We start from the raw sequence: 20,914 nt of genomic DNA, 5'->3' as shown, positions 1-20,914 counted from the left end.
CACCTTGCAAGCATTAATAATTAAAATGTTTGTCCAGATGCTTCCTTAAATGTTATACCACCACCTTAGGTAATGCATTCCAGATTGCGAAATGTTAAGGCAGAGAAAAATAAATTCAGACTATGACTCAAAGTACAATAGTTCAATCGATAGTTTAAAAAAATAACCAGCAAGCAGACATTTCCAATAAGATTCTGATCAGTGTTTACAGTCAGCAATTAAAAAGAGTCTTCCACTTGGAAATGGATTGACTGATCCTCTGCCCACTTTGTTATTAGTGTTAAGGCATTTCATCAGATAGACAATAGATAATAGACAATAGGTGCAGGAGTAGGCCATTCGGCCCTTCGAGCCAGCACCGCCATTCAATGTGGTCATGGCTGTTCATCCCCAATCAGTACCCCATTCCTGCCTTCTCCCCATATCCCCCGACTCCGCTATCTTTAAGAGCCCTATCTAGCTCTCGCTTGAAAGTATCCAGAGAATGGGCCTCCACCGCCCTCTGAGGCAGAGAATTCCACAGACTCACAACTCTCTGTGAGAAAAAGTGTTTCATCGTCTCCGTTCTAAATGGCTTACCCCTTATTCTTAAACTGTGGCCCCTGGTTCTGGACTCCCCCAACATCGGGAACATGTTTCCTGCTTCTAGCCTGTCCAAACCCTTAATAATCCTATATGTTTCAATAAGATCTCCTCTCATCTTTCTTAAACTCCAGAGTATACAAGCCCAGCCGCTCCATTCTCTCAGCATATGACAGTCCCGAATTAACCTTGTAAACCTACGTTACACTCCCTCAATAGCAAGAATATCCTTCCACCAATGTGGGAGCCAAAACTGCACACATACTCCAGGTGCAGTCTCACCAGGGCCCTATACAACTGCAGAAGGACCTCTTTGCTCCTATACTCAACTACTCTTGTTATGAAGGCCAACATGCCATTGGCTTTCTTCACTGCCTGCTGTACCTACAATGCTTACTTTCATTGACTGATGAACAAGGACCCCCAGATCCCATTGTACTTCCCCTTTTCCCAACTTGACACCATTTAGATAGTAATCTGCCTTCCTGTTTTTGCTACCAAAGTGGATAACCTCACATTTATCCACATTAAACTGCATCTGCCATGCATCTGCCTACTCACCCAACCTGTCCAAGTCAGCCTGCATTCTCATAGCATCCTCCTCACAGTTCACACTGCCATCCAGCTTTGTGTCATCTGCAAATTTGCTAATGTTACTTTGAATCCCTTCATCTAAATCATTGATGTATATTGTAAATAGCTGCGGTCCCAGCACCAAGCCTTGCAGTACCCCACCAAGTCACTGCCTGCCATTCTGAAGGGACCTGTTAATCCCTAATCTTTGTTTCCTGTCTGCCAACCAATTTTCTATCCATGTCAGTACCCTACCGCCAATACCATGTGCTCTAATTTTGCCCACTAATCTCCTATGTGGGACCTTAGCAAATGCTTTCTGAAAGTTCAGGTACACTACATCCACTGGCTCTCCCTTGTCCATTTTCCCAGTTACATCCTCAAAAAATTCCAGAAGATTAGTCAAGCATGATTTCCCATTCGTAAATCCATGCTGACTCGGACCAATCCTGCTACTGCTATCCAAATGTGCCGCTATTTCATCTTTTATAATTGACTCCAGCATTTTCCCCACCACCGATGTCAGGCTAACTGGTCTATAATTCCCTGTTTTCTCTCTCCCGCCTTTCTTAAAAAGTGGGATAACATTAGCTACCCTCCAATCCACAGGAACTGATCCTGAATCTGTAGAACATTCAAAATTATCACCAATGCGTCCACGATTTCCTTAAGTACCCTGGGATGCAGACCACCAGGCCCTGGGGATTTATCAGCCTTCAGTCCCATCAGTCTACCCAACACCATTTCCTGCCTAATGTGGATTTCCTTCAGTTCCTCCGTCACCCCAGATCCTCTGGCCACTAGCACATCAGGAAGATTGTTTGTGTCCTCCTTAGTGAAGACGGATCCAAAGTAGCTGTTCAACTCATCTGCCATTTTCTTGTTCCCAATAATAAATTCACCTTTTTCAGTCTTCAAGGGTCCAACTTTGGTCTTAATTTTTTTTTTCGCTTTACATACCTAAAGCTTTTTCTATCATCCTTTATATTCTTGGCTAGCTTATCTTCGTACCTCATCTTTTCTCCCCGTATTGCCTTTTTAGTTATCTTATGTTGCTCTTTAAACATTACCCAATCCTCACTTCCCGCTCATCTTTGCTACGTTGTACTTCTTCTCTTTTATTTTGTCCCTGACGTCCCTGGTCAACAATGGTCTCCCCTTACTCCCCTTGGAATCTTTCTTCCTCTTTGGAATAAACTGATCCTGCACCTTCTGTATTATTCCCAGAAATACCTGCCATTGTTGTTCCACTGTCATCCCTGCTAGGGTATCTTTCCAGTTAACTTTGGCCAGCTCCTCCCTCATGGCTCCATAGTCCCATTTATTCAACTGTAACACCGACACCTCCGATTTACCCTTCTCCCTCTCCAATTGTAGATTAAACGTTACCATATTATGGTCACCACCTCCTAATGGCTCCTTAACCTCAAGTTAACCTTATCAAATCCGGTTCATTACACAACACTAAATCTAGAATTACCTTCTCCCTGGTAGGCTCCAATACAAGCTGCTCTAAGAATCCATCACGGAGGCACTCTACAAAGTCCCTTTATTGGGGTCCGGTACCAACCTGATTTTCCCAGTCTACCTGCATGTTGAAATCTCCCATAACAACCATAGCATTACCTTCGCTACATGCCAATGTTAACTCCTGATTCAACTTGCACCCTATATCCAGACTACTGTTTGGGGGCCTGTAGATAAGTCCCATTAGGGTCTTTTTACCCTTACAATTCCTTAGTTCTATCCATACTGACTCCACATCTCCTGTTTCAATGTCACCCCTTGCAAGGGACTGAATTTCATTCCTCACCAACAGAGCTACCCCACCTCCTCTGCCCACCTGTCTGTCTTTTCGATAGGAGGTATACCCTTGAATATTCAGTTCTCAGCCTGGCCCTCTTGCAGCCATGTCTCTGTAATTCCCAAATCATCATACTTGCCAATTTCTAACTGAGCCTCAAACTCGTCCACTTTATTTCTTATACTTCGACATTCGTATACAATACTTTGACCTCGGTATTCACCTCCCCTCTTGCACCACTCGCAATTGGCCCTGACCTTTCGGATCAGGTCATCTGCCCAACCGAGTCCTTCACTGTCCACCGTGCTGACAGAACAGAAGCATCTGGGAAATCCAAGGGTGGAGGAGTCTGCTTCATGACCAATAACAACTGGTGCAACCCTGGAAATATCAAGATGCTTTCCCGTTCCTGCTCGCCGGACCTGGAGCACCTGACGATCTCATGCCGCCCATTCTACCTTCCCCGGGAGTTCGGCTCAGTGATCGTCACAGCCGTCTACATTCCACCGCAGGCAGACACCGACGTGGCACTATCGGCCCTACACGATGTGCTATGTCGACATCAAAACAAGTACCCGGATGCGGCTATGGTGATGGCTGGAGATTTTAATAAATCAAATCTCAAGAAGGTCATGCCGAACTTCTACCAACACATCACGTGTGCCACCAGGGGGGAGAGAACTTTGGACCACTGCTACACACCGTTCAGGAAAGGCTACAAGGCCGTTTCACTCCCTCCCCTAGGTAAATCTGACCACGCTGCCATTTTCCTGTTGCCGGAGTATAAACAGAGGATAGTTCGGGAAGCGGTGGAGACGAGGGACGTAAAGCGGTGGTCCGACCAGTCAGAGGCCATGCTGCAAGATGCACTGAGTGATGTCGACTGGAAGCAAGTTCCAGTGACGTCAGTGAGTTCGCGGAAGCAGTCACGGACTTCATCGCAACAGTAACCGACAACATCGTCCCCACGGTAAGGGTAAGCACCTTTCCGAACCAAAAACCCTGGGTAGACAGGTCTGTTCGTGTGGCCCTGAATGCTCGCACCGCTGCCTACAACTCGGGCCTGGCATCAGGAAACATGGACGTCTACAAGGCAGAGTCCTACCGACTGCGAAGGGCGGTGAAGGATGCAAAGAGAAGGTACAGAGACAAGATGGAGTTACAGATGGAGCAGCAGGACACCAGAAGCCTGTGGCAGGGGCTACGGATTGTAACCAACTACCGGAGCACCCCTCACTCATCCGCAAGTGCCGGCACCTCCCTAGCTGATGACCTGAACTCCTTTTACGCTCGTTTCGAGAGGGGCAACACCACTCCAGGTCTGCCGACTATCGACAATACCACCAGCGGGCTGGCTACCGAAGCCGAAGGGAGGAATGTGCACAGAAAAGCTGCAGGCCCCGATGGCATCTCGGGGCGAGTACTCAAGTCCTGTGCTCTATAAATCGAAATCCTTGCTCCCTGCACCAGCCCCTCAGCCACACATTCAGATCCCCTATCTCCCTGTTTCTGTCCTCACTAGCACGAGGTACTGGAAGCAATCCAGAGATAACCACCCTAGAAGTCCTGCTTTTCAGTCTTCTTCCTAAGTCTCTGAACTCACGTTGCAGTACCTCCTTCCTCTTCTTCCCGATGTCGTTTGTGCCTACGTGCACAACATCTACAGATATTTTAACAATGCAAGTATGTCACAGCCGATGTACAGGATTAATAAAAATAGCCTGAATCAATGCAGATGTTAGCATTGAACGGGCAGAAAATGCAGAGAATGATGCTTTTCATGAAGAACATCCCTACAAATTTGAAAACCAACATCCTGTCCTGGCTGAGGCACCAGAGGATGATCTTTCTCTGGAAGCAAACTCAAGGAAGACAAAAATAAAAATGCAGTTAGATCCAGAAGGCATTTGTCCTGTATACAGAAATTGACACCGTTTTAAAAATTGTAAACATTATACATAGAAAACTATTAAAAGCATAACAAATGCCATTGCTTACCTGCTCGTAGAGGAGTTTGCTTTGGTCTCTTTCTGCAGATAAAACTTTGACATTTGCCTGGACTTCTGCCAAGTGCCTTTCATATTTGATTACCATGGCTTGGAGGTCATCACGCTCTTTAATTACGCATATGAGCTCAGACTCATAGCTACCTCCCTGGTTTTAAAAATGACACCAAAATGAACCAATCTTAAATAAGCCTGTTAAGGAAACACCTGAAGAAGGGTTCAGACCCAAAAGATTCTGCCTGACCCACTGAGTCACTCCAGCACTATATGTCTATCTTAAATAAACATCGCCTTCTGTTTAAAATTTTCTATATAAAGTTTTGCGCTTTCAGAATTTGATTTGTAAGGTAAATATATGAAGGGAACCAATTGTTGACAATACCTTTTAAGACCTTTCATACATAGATACCTTCTGAGGGAGTTCTGGTTCTGTACTCCCCCAACAGGGAACATGTTTCCTGCATCTAGCGTGTCCAATCCCTTAATAAATTAATATATTTCTATAAGATCCCTGTCATCCTTCTAAATTCCAGTGAATACAAGCCCAGTCGCTCCATTCTTTCATCATATGACAGTCCCGCCATCCCGGAAATTAACCTAGTGAACGTAAGCTGCACTCCCTCAATAGCAAGAATGTCCTTCCCCAAATTAGGAGACCAAAACTGCACACAATACTCCAGGTGTGGTCTCACCAGGGCCCTGCACAACTGCAAAAGGGCCTCTTTGCTCCCATACTCAACTCCTCTCTTTATGAAGGCCAACATGCCATTAGCTTTCTTCACTGCCTGTTGTACCTGCATACTTACTTTCAATAACTGATGTACTAGGACACCCATGTCTTGTTGAACTTCCCCTTTTCCTAATCTGACACCATTCAAATAATCTGCCTTCCCGTTCTTGCCTCCAAAGTGGATAACCTCACATTTATTCACATTATACTGCATCTGCCATGCATCTGCCCACTCACCCAACCAGTCCAAGTCACTCTTCATCCTCATAGCATCCTCTTCACAGTTCATACTGCCACCCAGCTTTGTGTCATCTGCAAATTTGCTAATGTCACATTTAATTCCTTCATCTAAATCATGAATGTATATTGTAAACACAGCTGCGGTCCCAGCACCGAGCCTTGCGGCACCCCACTAGTCACTGCCTGCCATTCTGAAAGAGGCCCGTTAATCTCTACTCTTTGTTTCCTATCTGCCAACCAATTTTCTATCGATGTCAATATCCTACCACCAATACCATGTGCTCTAATTTTGTCCACTAATCTCCTGTGTGGGACCATATCAAAGGCTTTCTGAAAGTCCAGGTACACTACATCCATTGGCTCTCCCTTGTCCATTTTGTCAAGCATGATTTCCCTTTCGTAAATCCATGCTGACTTGGACCGATCCTGTTACTGCTATCCAAATGTGCCACTATTACATCTTTGATAATCGACTCCAGCATCTTCCCCATCACCGATGTCAGGCTAACTGGTCTACAATTCCTTGCTTTCTCTCTCCCTACTTTCTTGAAAAGTGGGATAACATTAGCTACCCTCCAATCGACAGTAACTGATCCAGAATCTATGGAACATTTCAAAGGTTTTGGGGATTGTAAAACAGGGCTTGTAAAATTGTTTTGGGGATTGTAAAATAGAATTCTTGATTTAATTCATGCATCCATTTCAACTCATCTAATAGCGGGAACTCGCAATAATCAAACCAAGGCATTAATGGACCAGAAATGTATGTTGGAAATCATAATAAATGAGGTGTTAGAGGAGATAAGTGTAAGTGTGGAATATTCAACAAAGTGTAATAAAGCCCTGCATTAAAGGGCATTTTTGAAAAGAGTTATTAGGGTCATCAGAACAGCTGTTTTTCCATGTAATACTTTTAAGGATTCTAATCCATCAACTTTCAGGGCAGTCATGGAACATAGGAACATCCGGATCAGATTGCACTATATTTTTCGTACTAAGGATTGTGGAAGAGAAAATTAGCATTAGTGGGAGTGGGAGAATTCCACAGTTCAACGATTCCAAGGAACTGGCAAAGTGACATGTTAGAATTGAGGAATATTGGGACAGCTCCTGGCATGTGGGATTTTCTGGTTTTAGTTTTTTAGTTTTAGAGATACAGCATGGAAACAGGCCTTTCGGCCAACCGGGTCCGTGCCAACCAGCGATCTCCATACATTAACACCATCCTACAGCCACTAGGGATAAATTTTCCGACTTACCAAGCCAATTAACCTACAAACCTGTACGTCTAAAATCTAAAATGGATTCGTTCTTCTACAAAAGCATGTTCTAGTAGAACAAAAGAATGGCTCGGTGCCAAGTCTGAATGACTTTGTAAATTATATGGAAGACAATACGGAAGACAGGTTGTCTTTTCAATAACGAAATTAAGACGGAATCCTGCAGTAATAACATGTGCTTCATTCAAGGTCATAAAGAAGCCAAGATTGAAAAAGATAGCTGACGCTCCAGAGATAAGTAATAACTTGTTATTGGATGAGCTTGATTTGGACCTATTTTTCCTATATTCTGAAAGGCTGCAGAATCTTTCAGTCATGCCATATTCAGACTTGGTAGGAGTGTTTTACTTATAAGGAAAATGTATAATTGTGCTAACTCTTCTTAGTTCTGTGAGTGGGAGCACGAGAAGCACTGAGCAACGTTTGTGCTCATTGTAATCTCACCACTCCCAATTAAAGATTGCCACGGTTTACCTTTAACAGTTTTTGTTGCTATCTGCTTTTTAAGAAACTAATTTGACAACGGGAAGAACGTACAACCTCCGTACAGACACACCCGTAGTCAGGATCGAATCCTGGTCTCTGGCACTGCATTCGCTGTAAGGCAGCAACTCTACCACTGCGCCGCCATGGCCGCCATATTCCTGGTTTGCCACTGCACTGTGGACTAATGTCCAATATACGGGAACATTTTATAGAATACTATGGGATCAAAGGGCACTGAAAATCCAGTTCAGGTGTGAGAACGCAGCAGTTTGACCTTGACTTTCTCATCCTGATCAGATTTACGAATACACAATGTCAGTTTTCAATCTGAGATTAAGCTATTTTAATACAATTCATGGAATGTATTTTTCTTTCAACTACATAGGGAAAATTGTGTTTCAAATAGTTTTCTTTAGTTCTGATGATTTTATCTCAGAGGACTATTGGCTATTCATTAAGGGAAAGGGAAATTTGGCTAATGAATCCAAAAGGACAGTGAAAAGAAAGTGTTCCAACAGGTCCTTAAAACTCTTGCAGCTAGTTTGATCATTTAAATATTGTGCAGATTATACTTTGTTTTGTCATTTGTAGATTGTACATACATTAATGCAAGGAATTTATGTAACATTGGTGTAGCTTGGATAAAAGATTGCTGAACAAAGATTGCGCAACAGTTATGCGGCAATGAATGCTGAGAGATTAGATTCCAAATTACACTTGTAAAAATTGGGGTACAGTTTATTGAGGTGCCATCTTCAAGGTGTGCACACATCATCTACCCAAAATCTGGGTGCGGCTTCTACAGTTATGAAAATATTAAAATATTTTCACAAGGAGAAAGTGTTGGAAAGTAATTATGCAAACTGTTCCCAGGTTAGATAAACAAATCCCAGTCAGTTAATTCTGATTTGCAAAGGTGCAGCAATTGGAGACAATGAATAAGAACATTCCCTTCTCATTTTAAGTAAATTGATGCTTATTGTAAAAGTTAACCTCTTAGAAATAGGGCATGGCAAGCAACTGAGAGGTCTGTGGGGGAGCATTTTGGGAACAGTGTTCTAAACGTGGGCAAGCCAACTTTGAAAGCATTGGACAGGGACTCGCAAACGTTAATTACTTTGTTTGTGGGCAAAGGGACGTGCAGACAGTGGGATGCTTTTAGAAGGATTGTAGTGAGAATTCAAGATATGCATGGTCCTGTTAGAGTGAAGGAGAAGGCAGGTAGGAGTAGGATCATAACAGAAACTGAGTCTCTCATCAAAAGCAGGCATAGGCAAGTATAGGCAAGTATAGATCAAGTGAATCCCTAGAGAAATACAGGTGATTAGTTTTAGTTTTTGAGACAGCGTGGAAACAGACCTTTCAGCCCTCCAAGTTCACGCTGACCATTGATCACACGTACACTAGATATATCCTACAGGAGTATTCTTAAGATGGAAATCAGCGGGACAAAACATGAGATTTTATATATATATTATATTAAGAAAAGAGACTGAAGGGACCCGACCCAATACGTCATCTATTCCCTTTCTCTAGAGATGCTGCCTAACCCGCTCAGTTACTCTAGCATTTTGCATCTATTTAAGAAAAAGAGAATCACTTGGGAGAGAATAGGGACCCCAAAGACTAATGTGGACATCTATGTGCGGAGTTACAGGATATGGGACAACTCTTGTGTGATTACAATCTTATCTATACAATTGTACCCTTTTCTTGAGTTGATTTCATCTCTATACCACAAACTTTGATGCCATCTGAAGGTGTGTATGTCGTAGCTTGGGATGGCACCCAGGTTCCCTCACCCATCTCCTTCAATGACCCTTCTGCAGTCTGTATCTCATCAGATTAATTTACAATCAGGTGCAATTTTTCCCAGTTAAATACTACTAGAAAATAAAAACATAGAAACATAGAAAATAGGTGCAGGAGTAGGCCATTCGGCCCTTCGAGCCTGCACCGCCATTCAATATCCAATACTGATCATCCAACTCAGTATCCTGTACCTGCTTTCTCTCCATACCCCCTGATCCATTTAGCCACAAGGGCCACATCTTACTCCCTCTTAAATATAGCCAATGAACTGGCCTCAACTACATTCCGTGGCAGAGAATTCCAGAGATTCACCACTCTCTGTGTAAAAAATGTTTTTCTCATCTCAGTCCTAAAAGATTTCCCATTTATCCTTAAACTGTGACCCCTTGTTCTGGACTTCCCCAACATCGGGAACAATCTTCCTGCATCTAGCCTGTCCAACCCCTTAAGAATTTTGTACGTTTCTATAAGATCCCCCCTCAATCTTCTAAATTCTAGCGAGTACAAGCCGAGTCTATCCAGTCTTTCTTCATATGAAAGTCCTGACATCCCAGGAATCAATTGGGACCGATCAACGATTGAATATTTTTAATCTACTTGGGCAACACAACAGCATTCAATGCATGCATGCACACGTTTGTTACAACATGCCATGTTAATATGAAAATATTAACATCTTTGCAGGTAAGATCAATAGATGCATGCAGATGCAATTAGATGTCTGTGTTGATATAAAGTTTAATGGCCCAGCAGATACCCTCAGCATCACAAAGCTGAATATTCATCATGCAATAGTAAGGAAAACCCAACTGCACTATTTAAAGGGACCATCTACTTACATGTTAGCTGCTTTTAATTCCTCTAGCTGCTGGTACTAGTCTGTGTTTGTTTGGAGTCTTCCATAGTTAATTCAAGTAGTAAAAATTGACAAGGAGCAGTGCGGCAAATAATTAAAATCGATGGTGAGAAAGGGAAGAGATAAAGGATGCTATGGATGCAAATGGTTAGGACGAAAAAGGGTGCATGAGGTAGGAAAAAGGAAGCAAACTAAGCCACAAATGCAGTCTTCGGCCACTGATGGTCTCTTTCCCTGGAAAAGGAGCAGAGGAGGTGGGAATTACCATATTCTCTGACTTACGACGTCATATTAAATTGACATTTTCCACATATTTTCCGCCAATTTTCACATTATAAATCTACATTTGTTCACTTGCCTAAGTGAAAACATTACAATATATTTGCCACTTCATGTCAGTACTCATATTTCAGTTCTGGAGAAATGCGTTTGAGTTTATTCAATCTCATCCACCAGGGGCAACTCACCTATTCATTCTTCAGTCACCATCAGAAAACTGAGCAGCAGCAAGGAAATGATAGTGATATACGGTACAGAGACTTGAATTCACATAATTGGATGAGAAAAAATAATTTAAAAGAGATACAAAATAAATAAAATACCTTCACAGGAGATGAACGGAGTGGACTACGTCCTCTGGATGAATTGCCTTGGCCTGAAGGTTTGCTTCTCAACATTTTTAATAAGTATTCTACCTCAGATTTATAAAAATCTCTTTCCTGTGCGATATTCTTCACAAATGCATCCAACAGAAAAGGAGATTTATTTTGCTCATATGTACGGAGCTGAGCTTCTGTATCTTCAGATTCTTGATAAAAATCAAAATCTGAAATAAAACAACCGAAAAATAGAATGAGAATATTATTACTGGCTTTTCAATTCATTATTACCTAGTATCATCCAATGGGAATTTGTATTACAACTACCTTTAGGTTAGATACTCCAAAAACTCAAAAATCCAGACCAAGATTCTTGTTAAGGGAAGGAAAGGTTAAATTAGTTTAGTTTAGTGTCACGTCTACAGAGGTACAGTGATACCAGAAATAGGCAGGATTGTGGATATGAAGCTACAATCAGATCCATGATTTTGTTGTAAGAAGGAGCAAGCTTGAGAGGCCAATAGTCATAGAGTCATAGAGCGATACAGTGTGGAAACAGGCCCTTCAGCCCAACTTGCTACACTAGTCCCATCTGCCCGCATTTGGTCCCTATCCCTCCAAACCTGTCCTACGCATGTACCTGTCTAAATGTTTCTTAAATGCTGGGATATTCCCCGACTCAACTACCTCCTCTCTGGCTGCTTGTTCCATTCACCCACCATCCTTTGTGTGAAAATGGTACCCCTCAGATTCCTATTAAAGTCTACTCCTGCTCCAATATTTGTATAGCAGCTGATTTTGAAAATGTTTAAGGAACTAAGGAACTAATATATCTAGAGATGTTTTGTTTTACTGCAAACACCCCCCTCCCGCATACTAAGAAATCAGGAGTTGCTAACTAATCTGACAACAAAGTAAATGCTCAAATTGGTCACTCAAGGAACACACACTATTTCCAACAATGTCCATATTATGTATCAACAATATACAGGCTATTCTGAACTATTTTACTTTCTAAACAGAAAATTATTTTCTGGACAATCACAATAAACTATTAAATCATGGGAACTATACCCAGCAGATCCTCTGAGAATTCATTGAATTAATAAATGTAATTGAGGATATTTTCTTATGTTGGATGGCATAAAAGACCCATATTGTTCCTGTCATAACTTCACAACCCAAAGTATTTTGATGTATGGTATTGGAATTGTTCGCCATGGCAAGCATCCACAAATCAAACCCGATAATAAACAGATAATGTCTTCTTTGAGGAATATAGGTTGATGATACTGACATAGAGGAATGCGATCCTCTATGTCAAACCAACCCACATAGTTTAATCTCTCCAGCAATACAACACTTCCTCAATATGAGACTATTGTTAGATGTCTCAAGTTGACTCAGAGGCAATAGTGGTACCAAGTTAAAATAATACAAAATATACTAAAATGGCTCTACTTACATAATCAATTTTTTGACCAACACTCTAAAGAGCATTTTACTTTATTTTAAATCTTATTTGTAATTTATTTTTCTCCCTTCACCTCCTGAAAGCACCAACATTAACATGATTTGAAGGTCATCAACAGCCCTTACCTAAATGGTTCAGTCACCTATGAGCTCAACAATGAGTGGCAATCTGTTCGACAATGAGGATTCAAGTTAAGCCTGATTATGCTGTCACCCAATGACCATATCTGAACATCTTTTCCTATAGGAGGATTTCAATCAGGAATGTCAACTTCACATAACTATTATCTTTTTTTCCCCACCACTGAGAAGTCTCATCATTGCCCTGGCTGTAAATAATTAGTTCCACACAGATCAGAGATAAGGCAACAGAATTTCTCATCTGCACATCTTCACATCAAGTTAACAAATTAAAGTAACAATTATGGCAGCTGAGAAGCATAACGCCTAGCATTTCAATGCAATTTACTGCTTCAAATCTTACAGTATTTTGTTGCTTAAAATTGATAATTTTAATACATTTAAATCAATCTTTTCCAAATAACAGCCAACCTTTATCAAAAGCAATCTCTGCTTTATTTTGTTGACAATTCTCAAACTGGGTTAACGGCCCATTGCTCCCTTCAGTCTTCGCCTGTAATTCTGCTCTAATTTCCTCGAGTTGCCGCTTGGATTTTGCTGTGTCCTAGAGAAGGGGAGGAAAACGTTAAACAAGAGGCATTTAATATGTTTGCCAAATATCAAGAAATTGCTAATATTCATGAACTGACATTTAATTTGCTTTTATTTTTTCAAGCCCTAGCCCAATTCTATCTCAATTTAAATTAATTGCATAAAACTTGCAATCTCAGATTGAACAATCTGATAATTTGGCTCTATTCTGTGTCTGATATAGTTTATATTTTTCTGTCAGAGAGTTTCTTTTCTAAAAGAAACCAAAGTGTGTAAAACTTGTTTAATAAAAACACTGAGCAAGCTTGGTTAGATTGAAATTTTAGTTCAGTATAACATTGTTGGTATCGTTATTAATAAAAAATGAATCACATTAAATCAGCTTCAATTTTGAGTCTGCAAAATTACATAGCAGCACTTACTGATCTGAGTTTTACGATGGCTTGCTCCAACACAACAATGTCCCTCTCTTGCTTTTCAATTTCAATCTATTATAAAGATATTCAATTATTATACTTCAACAATACAGTACCATCTAAAATTTGATGTAAAATGGTCACATTTGTTCCATGTATTTCACGTAAGTGATGCCTGCATCGTAATGCAGGTTAGATATATTAAAAACCAAACACCATCCAATATATACAGACTGTTACTCATCTTATGATGCATCCACAATGCATTATGATGTAAATGTAATTATGTCACCATTCATTACCTTTTAAGGCATACATGTCCATACAAACATGCATTATCTTACAAAGCAGATATCTGTAGTTATATGTGAATTAAATTAACCTCTGACCTTGGATTCCATCTTGGAAATAATCTGACCACTCAAACTGATTTGATCAGTTCATTTGTAATTTTCCTCATCTCAACCCACATTCAACTTCATTCCTACCATCTGATTTTGTACAAAAGAGTCATAGAGAGGTCTGCGAGTTTAATATCTGGACATCGTCATAATTGTAATAACAAGAATCTAGGGAAGCTTGAATGTTACCGTACCATATTGTATACTAAAAGGCTCTAAAAATACTTTGCGAAAACAATAAGAAATTCCTCAAACAATATAAAATTGTCTGTCAAAAAAAAACTGTTAATCAAGAGAAACCATCTAGCTGAAAAGAAACAACTCCACATTTTCCTTCCCAGCAACTTAATTTCAAGTGGGATGAGTACAGCGTAGACTCATTGCCTTAATTAAGAATTGTTTTCAGGAATTCATAATTAAAATATTCTGGATGAGCCCCCATATGAGAGTGGGAATTCCCTATTTTGGCAGAAATGACATGGTCCAGCAGAATTTAAATGAAGCACTGAGCCTCAACAAAATCAATATTTTTCCTCCACCAAACAGCCTGACCACTTCTGAAATTTCTCTAAAGTCTGCAGGGCAGACATACCAATCTGGCACAAGCTTACACTCAATTATATTTATTACTGTGGTAAGAATGCTTGGTTAGCAAACAGTACTGCTAAAATGGGGTCAACAAACTTGAACTAGATAGTGAATGGCATGTCTACAAAATGCACCTTATCCCACCTTCCATACTCAAGCTGCAGTCAGGTGAAGAAAAAAGAATACTAAGCATTTTGACATCTTCTCTTTCCTATATTGAAAAGTCACAACAATTCATTGTTAATATCCATGAGGTTACCTTTACGCACAGCTTTGATCTTAAAGTGTAATTTAATTCACAGCTCGATATTCAAGAAGGCACGAAAGGCACTATGTCACCTGCACATGCCTGTTCATGCGTTTGTCATCACCTCCATTATGGTGTGAATGCTGATGTCTGCATTAATTGAATGTCAGCAAATTGCATTTCTGAAGCAAATAACGAGTATTCTTACTCCTTTCTTTCATCATGAAGACTACAATATAAAGAGACAACATCCCATTCCCAGTTTCTCAATTCATGGGAGAGATAACCATGGAACTCTCAGAAGGCTGAGAGTAGGAAGAGTTGAAGAAAGAGAAACCGAGAGTATATTCAGCTAAATGTTTATTATGACTACCTAATCTACCTTTTCTACTGAAACATGTGAATTCATTCTCATTCCTGCATTTGCCTTGAAGCCCTGTCCCACTGTACGAGTTCATTCAAGTGCTCTCCGGAGTTTAAAAAAAATCTAACTCGTGGTAAGCACGTAGAATGAACGTAGCGGGTACGTCGGAGCTCGGGGACATCTCTTAGCGGTTAGTCACGCTAACGGCAGGTACTCAGGAAACGCGGTAAGCTCGGGAAGACTCGTGAAGATTTTTCAACATGTTGAAAAATGTCCACGAGAGCCCCGAGTACTTACGAGCGGCCATTACCGTAAATCTCCGAGTTCGAATCAGGGCCAAACGCGGGAGAACTCTTGAATGAACTCGTACAGTGGGACAGGGTGGACGTAACAAAAGACAGTAAAAATTTCCATGCAGCACTATGTCACAAGAAATAGAACTCAAGCCTCATGGCTCTGGCAGCCCAGGTTTAATATTTACTGTACATCCGATGCAGTCTGTATGGAATTTTTATGTTCGTGTAAACAGTGGGCTTCCCCTGGACGCTCTGATTTCCTCCCACATCACAAAGACACATGGTTAGTTAATTGACCAGTGTGCAGGTGAGGTTGAAGCCAAAGATAATAGGTTACAGGGAAAACAGTGAAATAAGAATGGGATAGCTCTGTGGGCTAACAAAGACTTAAAGGCTGAAATTATTTATTTCACTGTTGTAAAGAAATATGGAAACGCCTCTTCTCTTTTCCAGCCTGCCAGATCTATCTTAAACATTGGGAGAGGAACATATCAAACTATGCACCAAGTTGGCAGCAGAATCACAGGTTGAAAGCAGAACTGAACGCTCCTGAAAGCAGTATTTGAACAATAATACCAAGATTTTTTCTTTCGTGCCAATCATGAATTTCTACCAGTGCTTGATAAATCAAATTCATCTGTGGTGCTGGTTTACTGCACCTTGAATTGCAAGGATTTCCCTCATAGACCATCAGAAGGAAGGCATCCAAAGCTGTCAGAGGGAATTAAGTAGTTAATCAGCCGCAAAAAGCTGATGTAACTGAAAATCTATAAAAGCTAAAAGGCAATCTGTGCTTTAGAGTCACGAAGACTATTGCAAATCAGACAACACTAGGCATGAAGTCTGAAGAAGGGTTTCGGCCCGAAACGTTGCCTATTTCCTTCGCTCCATAGATGCTGCTGCACCCGCTGAGTTTCTCCAGCTTTTTTGTGTACCTTCGATTTTCCAGCATCTGCAGTTCCTTCTTAAACACTAGGCATGAATATGGATGATATAGGTTGTGCCTAGCCATCATTTTAACTCTCCACCCACACTGTACTGACAACACAGGCACAACTAAAATGGGGTTCTAATTTCCTTTGTAAAATAGCTGACAGACTAAACACTTTGCCTGTTATATAAAAAATAGGTGTAAAATAATTGTAAAAATATGTTTTACATACCCACCCTTATAACTACATTAAGTTTGGATATATAGCATAATTTTAATTAAAATCCCACTTCCGAGGAGATAGTAGGTCGGAGGAACGGTGCAGTCAATGGAAGTGTCTTGAGAGCACTCCGTGTTACCATCGAAGAAGTACTGAAGGTATTGTCGTGCATGAAGGTAGACAAATCTGCAGGGCCTGATCAGATATATCCGAGGACATTGCTGGAAACTAGAGAGGTAATCGTGGGAGCTCTGGTTGAAATTTACGAATCGTCCTTAAATACAGGAGAGGTGCCGGAAGACTGGGGGGTGGCAAATGTTGTGCCATTTTTCAAGAAGGGTTGCAGGGAAAATGCTGGGAACTATAGGCCGGTGAGCTTAACATCTATAGTTGTAAAGTTACTGTAGAGTATTCTGAGGGATTGGTTATACAGGCATTTGGATGAGCAAGGGCTGTTTAGGGATAGTCAGCATGGTTTTGTACGTGGGAGGTTGTGTCTCACAAATGTGATAAAAAATTTTGAAGACGTGACCAAAAAGGTCAATAAGGGCAGAGCTGAAGAAGGGTTTCGACCCGAAACATTGCCTATATCCTTCGCTCCATAGATGCTGCCTCACCCGCTGAGTTTCTCCAGCAGTTATGTCTACCTTCTATTTTCCAGCATCTGCAGTTGCTTCTTAAACACAGAGCTGTAGATGTTGTGTACATGAATTTCACTAAGGCGTTCGACAAGGTTCCGCATGGTAGGCTGGTCTGGAAGGTTAGATCGCATGGGATCCAAGAAGAAATAGCTGAATGGATAGAAAATTGGTTCCATGGAAGGAAGCAGAGGATGATGGCGGAAGGGTGCTTTCCAGGCTGGAGCCCTGTGATTAATGGTGTGCCTCAGGGTTCGGTGCTTGGCCAATTACTGTTTGTCATCTACAGCAATGACTTGGATGAGAACATACAGGGCAAGATTAGAAAGTTTGCTGATGATACTAAAGTTAGTGGTTTTGCAGATAGTGGAGATGATTGTGAAAGATTGCAGCAGGATCTGGATCGATTGGCCAGGTGGGCGGAGGAATGGTTGATGGAATTTAATACAGAGAAGTGTGAGGTTTTGCATTTTGGGACGTCGAACAAGGGCAGGACCTACACAGCAAATGGTGGGCCTCTGGGTAGTGTTGTAGAGGAGCGGGATCCAGGAGTACAGGTGCGTGGTTTCTTGAAGGTCGAGTCGCAGGTAGATAAGGTGGTTAGAAAGGCTTATTGGCACTTTGGGCTTCATTAGTCAAAGTATTGAGTATAGAAGTTGGGAGGTCATGTTGCAGGTGTATAAGTCGTAGGGGAGACTGCACCTAGAATATTGTGTTCAGTTCTGGGCACCATGTGTTAGAAAAGATATTGTCAAGCTTGAAAGGGTTCAGAAAAGATTTACAAGGATGTTGCCAGGACCAGAGGGTGTGAGCTATAAGGAGAGGCTGAGAAGCCTGGGTCTCTATTCCATGGAGCGCAGGAGGATGAGGGGTGTACAAAATCATGAGAGGAGTAGATCGGGAAGATGCAGAGTCTCTTGCCCAGAGTAGGGGAATCTAGGACCAGAGGACAAAGGTTCAAAGTGAAAGGAGAAAAGATTTAATAGGAATCCGAGGGGTAACTTTTTCACACAAAGGGTGGTGGGTGTACGGAACAAGCTGCCAGAAGAGGTAGTTGAGGCTGGCATTATCCCATCGTTTAAGAAACAGTTAGACAGGTACAGTCGTAGGGGAGACTGCACCTAGAATATTGTGTTCAGTTCTGGGCACCATGTGTTAGAAAATATATTGTCTCTTTTCCAGGTACATGGTTAAGATAGGTTTGGAGGGATATGGACCAAACGCAAGCAAGTGGGACTAGGGTAGCTGGGACATTGTTGGCTGGTGTGGGCAAGTTGGCCGAAGGTATCACTCTATGACTCTGGCTCTAAGCATAAAATCAAACCTCAGCGGGATTATGTTCAATGGAGCACAAGCTAGGCATTATGGATGAAATAAATAGAGAGATAAGGGAGAAATAGGAATAAAATAGGGAGTTCAGTCTAAATCAAGAAGAGATTTGGGAGATTAGCAAGGAATGGAAAAGGGGAACAGAGCAGTCCTTGATAACATCTTTATCTTTATTTTAAAAATCCATTAATTCATGGATATTATTATTATAAGCAAAATTGAAATAAATAGGAGATATGCAGTCATGCCTCTTCTTCTTGCGTATGGCGGGCACAGTCTAAAGTTGTAGGACAACTTGTTCTTATTTGACAATAGACAATAGGTGCAGGAGTAGGCCATTTGGCCCTACGAGCCAGCACCACCATTCAATGTGATCATGGCTGATCATCTCCAATCAGTACCCCGTTCCTGCCTTCTCTCCATATCCCCTGACTCCGCTATTTTTAAGTCCTATCTAGCTCTCTCTTGAAAGTATCCAGAGAACCTGCCTCCATCGCCCTCTGAGGCAGAGAATTCCGCAGACTCACCACTCTGTGAGAAAAAGTGTTTCCTCGTCTCCGTTCTAAATGGCTTACTCCTTATTGATTGTGCACACCAGGTTGATTGCATTCGTCGAAACAGGGCGGACCACGTGAAGGTTGCAATCTCTCACCCCGCAGTCATGCCAGAATGACAAGAATAGCAACACTTGTCTGTGCTCCAACTGTGCTGAATGTCCAAGGATACACAAGTACAATGAATTGGCTAAACTGTTAATCTGATTCTGAAGCAAGTGTTTTTGTTCAAAAACATTTAAAAGGCTTACCCACTTACAACATATATGTCTAAATAATGCACAAAATGTACCAGAGTACTTTGGGGTCTGGTTTCATCTAAATGAATGGTTCCTGTACTGAAAGCACCCAATGGCAAGGCAAAGAGACAGCATCAAGTATTAAGTATTAAACAAAAGAAAAAAAATCTATGGGTGCACCTTTCAAAACAGGTCGCTTGTTCTTTGTTGCTATTTAAATGATGGCTGTGGAGACAATGAATGAGAGAAAATGACTATCATTTACAGGTAGACCCATGGAATATACTCACAAAGGATCTGAATTTCATGCAGACTTCAAATGAAATGCTCCTTCTATCGCATTCATTTGTATGCAATTAATTTGTGAACTCGCTTCAAGAAGCAAAATGCTCTCAGTTCACCCACCTCCAAACTAAAGCTGAAGGGATAAGCAAGCAATCAATGAGCACACCCAAGTATTAGGCCACTCAGGCCACTGATCTGACCCAGGTCTCACTCTTCTTGCCTCAGTTCCTGGATCTTTAAAAAAAAAAGTTAATTTTTAAACACACCCAATTATTTATTTTCCACAACCGTCTAGGGATTCATCTTCTGTGTGGTGGTTCCTACTAGCAATACCGGTGTAAATGAGTACTCAATAGTTATTGTGGATTCGGGGCCTACTTCCAAGGTTTATATATCTTGACATCTATCCTGCCATGCTCTGCAGAATTTTGAATGTTTCAGAAGATCACTTCTCACTCCAACTCAAAAAAAATGTGGATCTAATTTTTTGTTTTAGCCATTCGTGATAGGACACATCACTCATACAAAGAATTAGCCTAGTGAATCTCTTTTACCGATGGGTTCCATTCCGAGAAAAACATCTGTATGGTTGTTTGACAAAGTATTATCATACAAGCATCAAGAGATTACTTTGTCAGTTTCCAAAGTAAATCCCTCAAGTGGTTTCCACGGTTAAATGGCAACCTGCGATCGTTGCCCTTGGTAAACTTGTGTTCTGCGTGCATTTTGTCTATTTTTTCACCTCAGGGCAAATTTTTATTTCATATCTCAAATGCTTCAGAACTGATTTGTGAATTTTGCATGGATGAACTTCCATTAAACTTCCTTAAGACAAAGGTACACAGTAGAACCATTTTAAATAAGGGAAGTGAGGTTATGCACGATACTATAGGTATGAATTTACCAGCATCCTCTAATTCTAATAATACTTCTAAACTTTTTCTAAATTCCAACCGTCTTGCAATAAAGGCTAATATGTTATTTGTCTCCTGGATGAACTGACTTCAGAAACTGTAGGCTGTTTTCCATATACCCTACTAAAAACAAGTCATGGGCATGGCAAATCTGCATCCCCATCAGATAAGCATTACACCACAGTAGATTGGTGTTAATGCATGACTTTCTTATAGATTTGGGTAAACTAATTAGAGTAATTGAGAAATGCAATATGAAAACAGCCCCTCCTCAAAGAAACCATGTTGACTATAATTTATAATGATCACACACTGATGAGACTTTATCCTCCCCACATGATAACCAGAGAACATAGGTTTAAGGGGGAAAGATTTTCAT

General features: G+C 41.1%; 1 protein-coding gene across 6 annotated transcripts in view; it reads right to left on the bottom strand.

The window, feature by feature from the left end:
- tsga10 (testis specific 10) overlaps positions 1-20,914 on the bottom strand; it is a 102,001-nt gene that overhangs the window by 55,475 nt on the left and 25,612 nt on the right. For 5 of the 6 annotated variants that reach the window (XM_033023215.1, XM_033023213.1, XM_033023214.1 and 2 more), the window contains 4 exons: positions 13,536-13,601; positions 12,994-13,126; positions 10,972-11,195; positions 4,958-5,113 (listed from right to left, as the gene is read on the bottom strand). In XM_033023215.1, coding sequence (XP_032879106.1) covers positions 4,958-5,113; positions 10,972-11,046 — 231 coding nt within the window. In that variant the 5' untranslated portion in view covers positions 11,047-11,195; positions 12,994-13,126; positions 13,536-13,601. The remainder of the gene's footprint in view (positions 1-4,957; positions 5,114-10,971; positions 11,196-12,993; positions 13,127-13,535; positions 13,602-20,914) is intronic. The other variant, XM_033023211.1, reaches the window with a different exon arrangement.

Source organism: Amblyraja radiata, chromosome 6 (assembly GCF_010909765.2).
Source record: "Amblyraja radiata isolate CabotCenter1 chromosome 6, sAmbRad1.1.pri, whole genome shotgun sequence".
Taxonomy (NCBI): domain Eukaryota; kingdom Metazoa; phylum Chordata; class Chondrichthyes; order Rajiformes; family Rajidae; genus Amblyraja; species Amblyraja radiata.
This window is presented reverse-complemented; position numbering and strand designations above follow the sequence as displayed.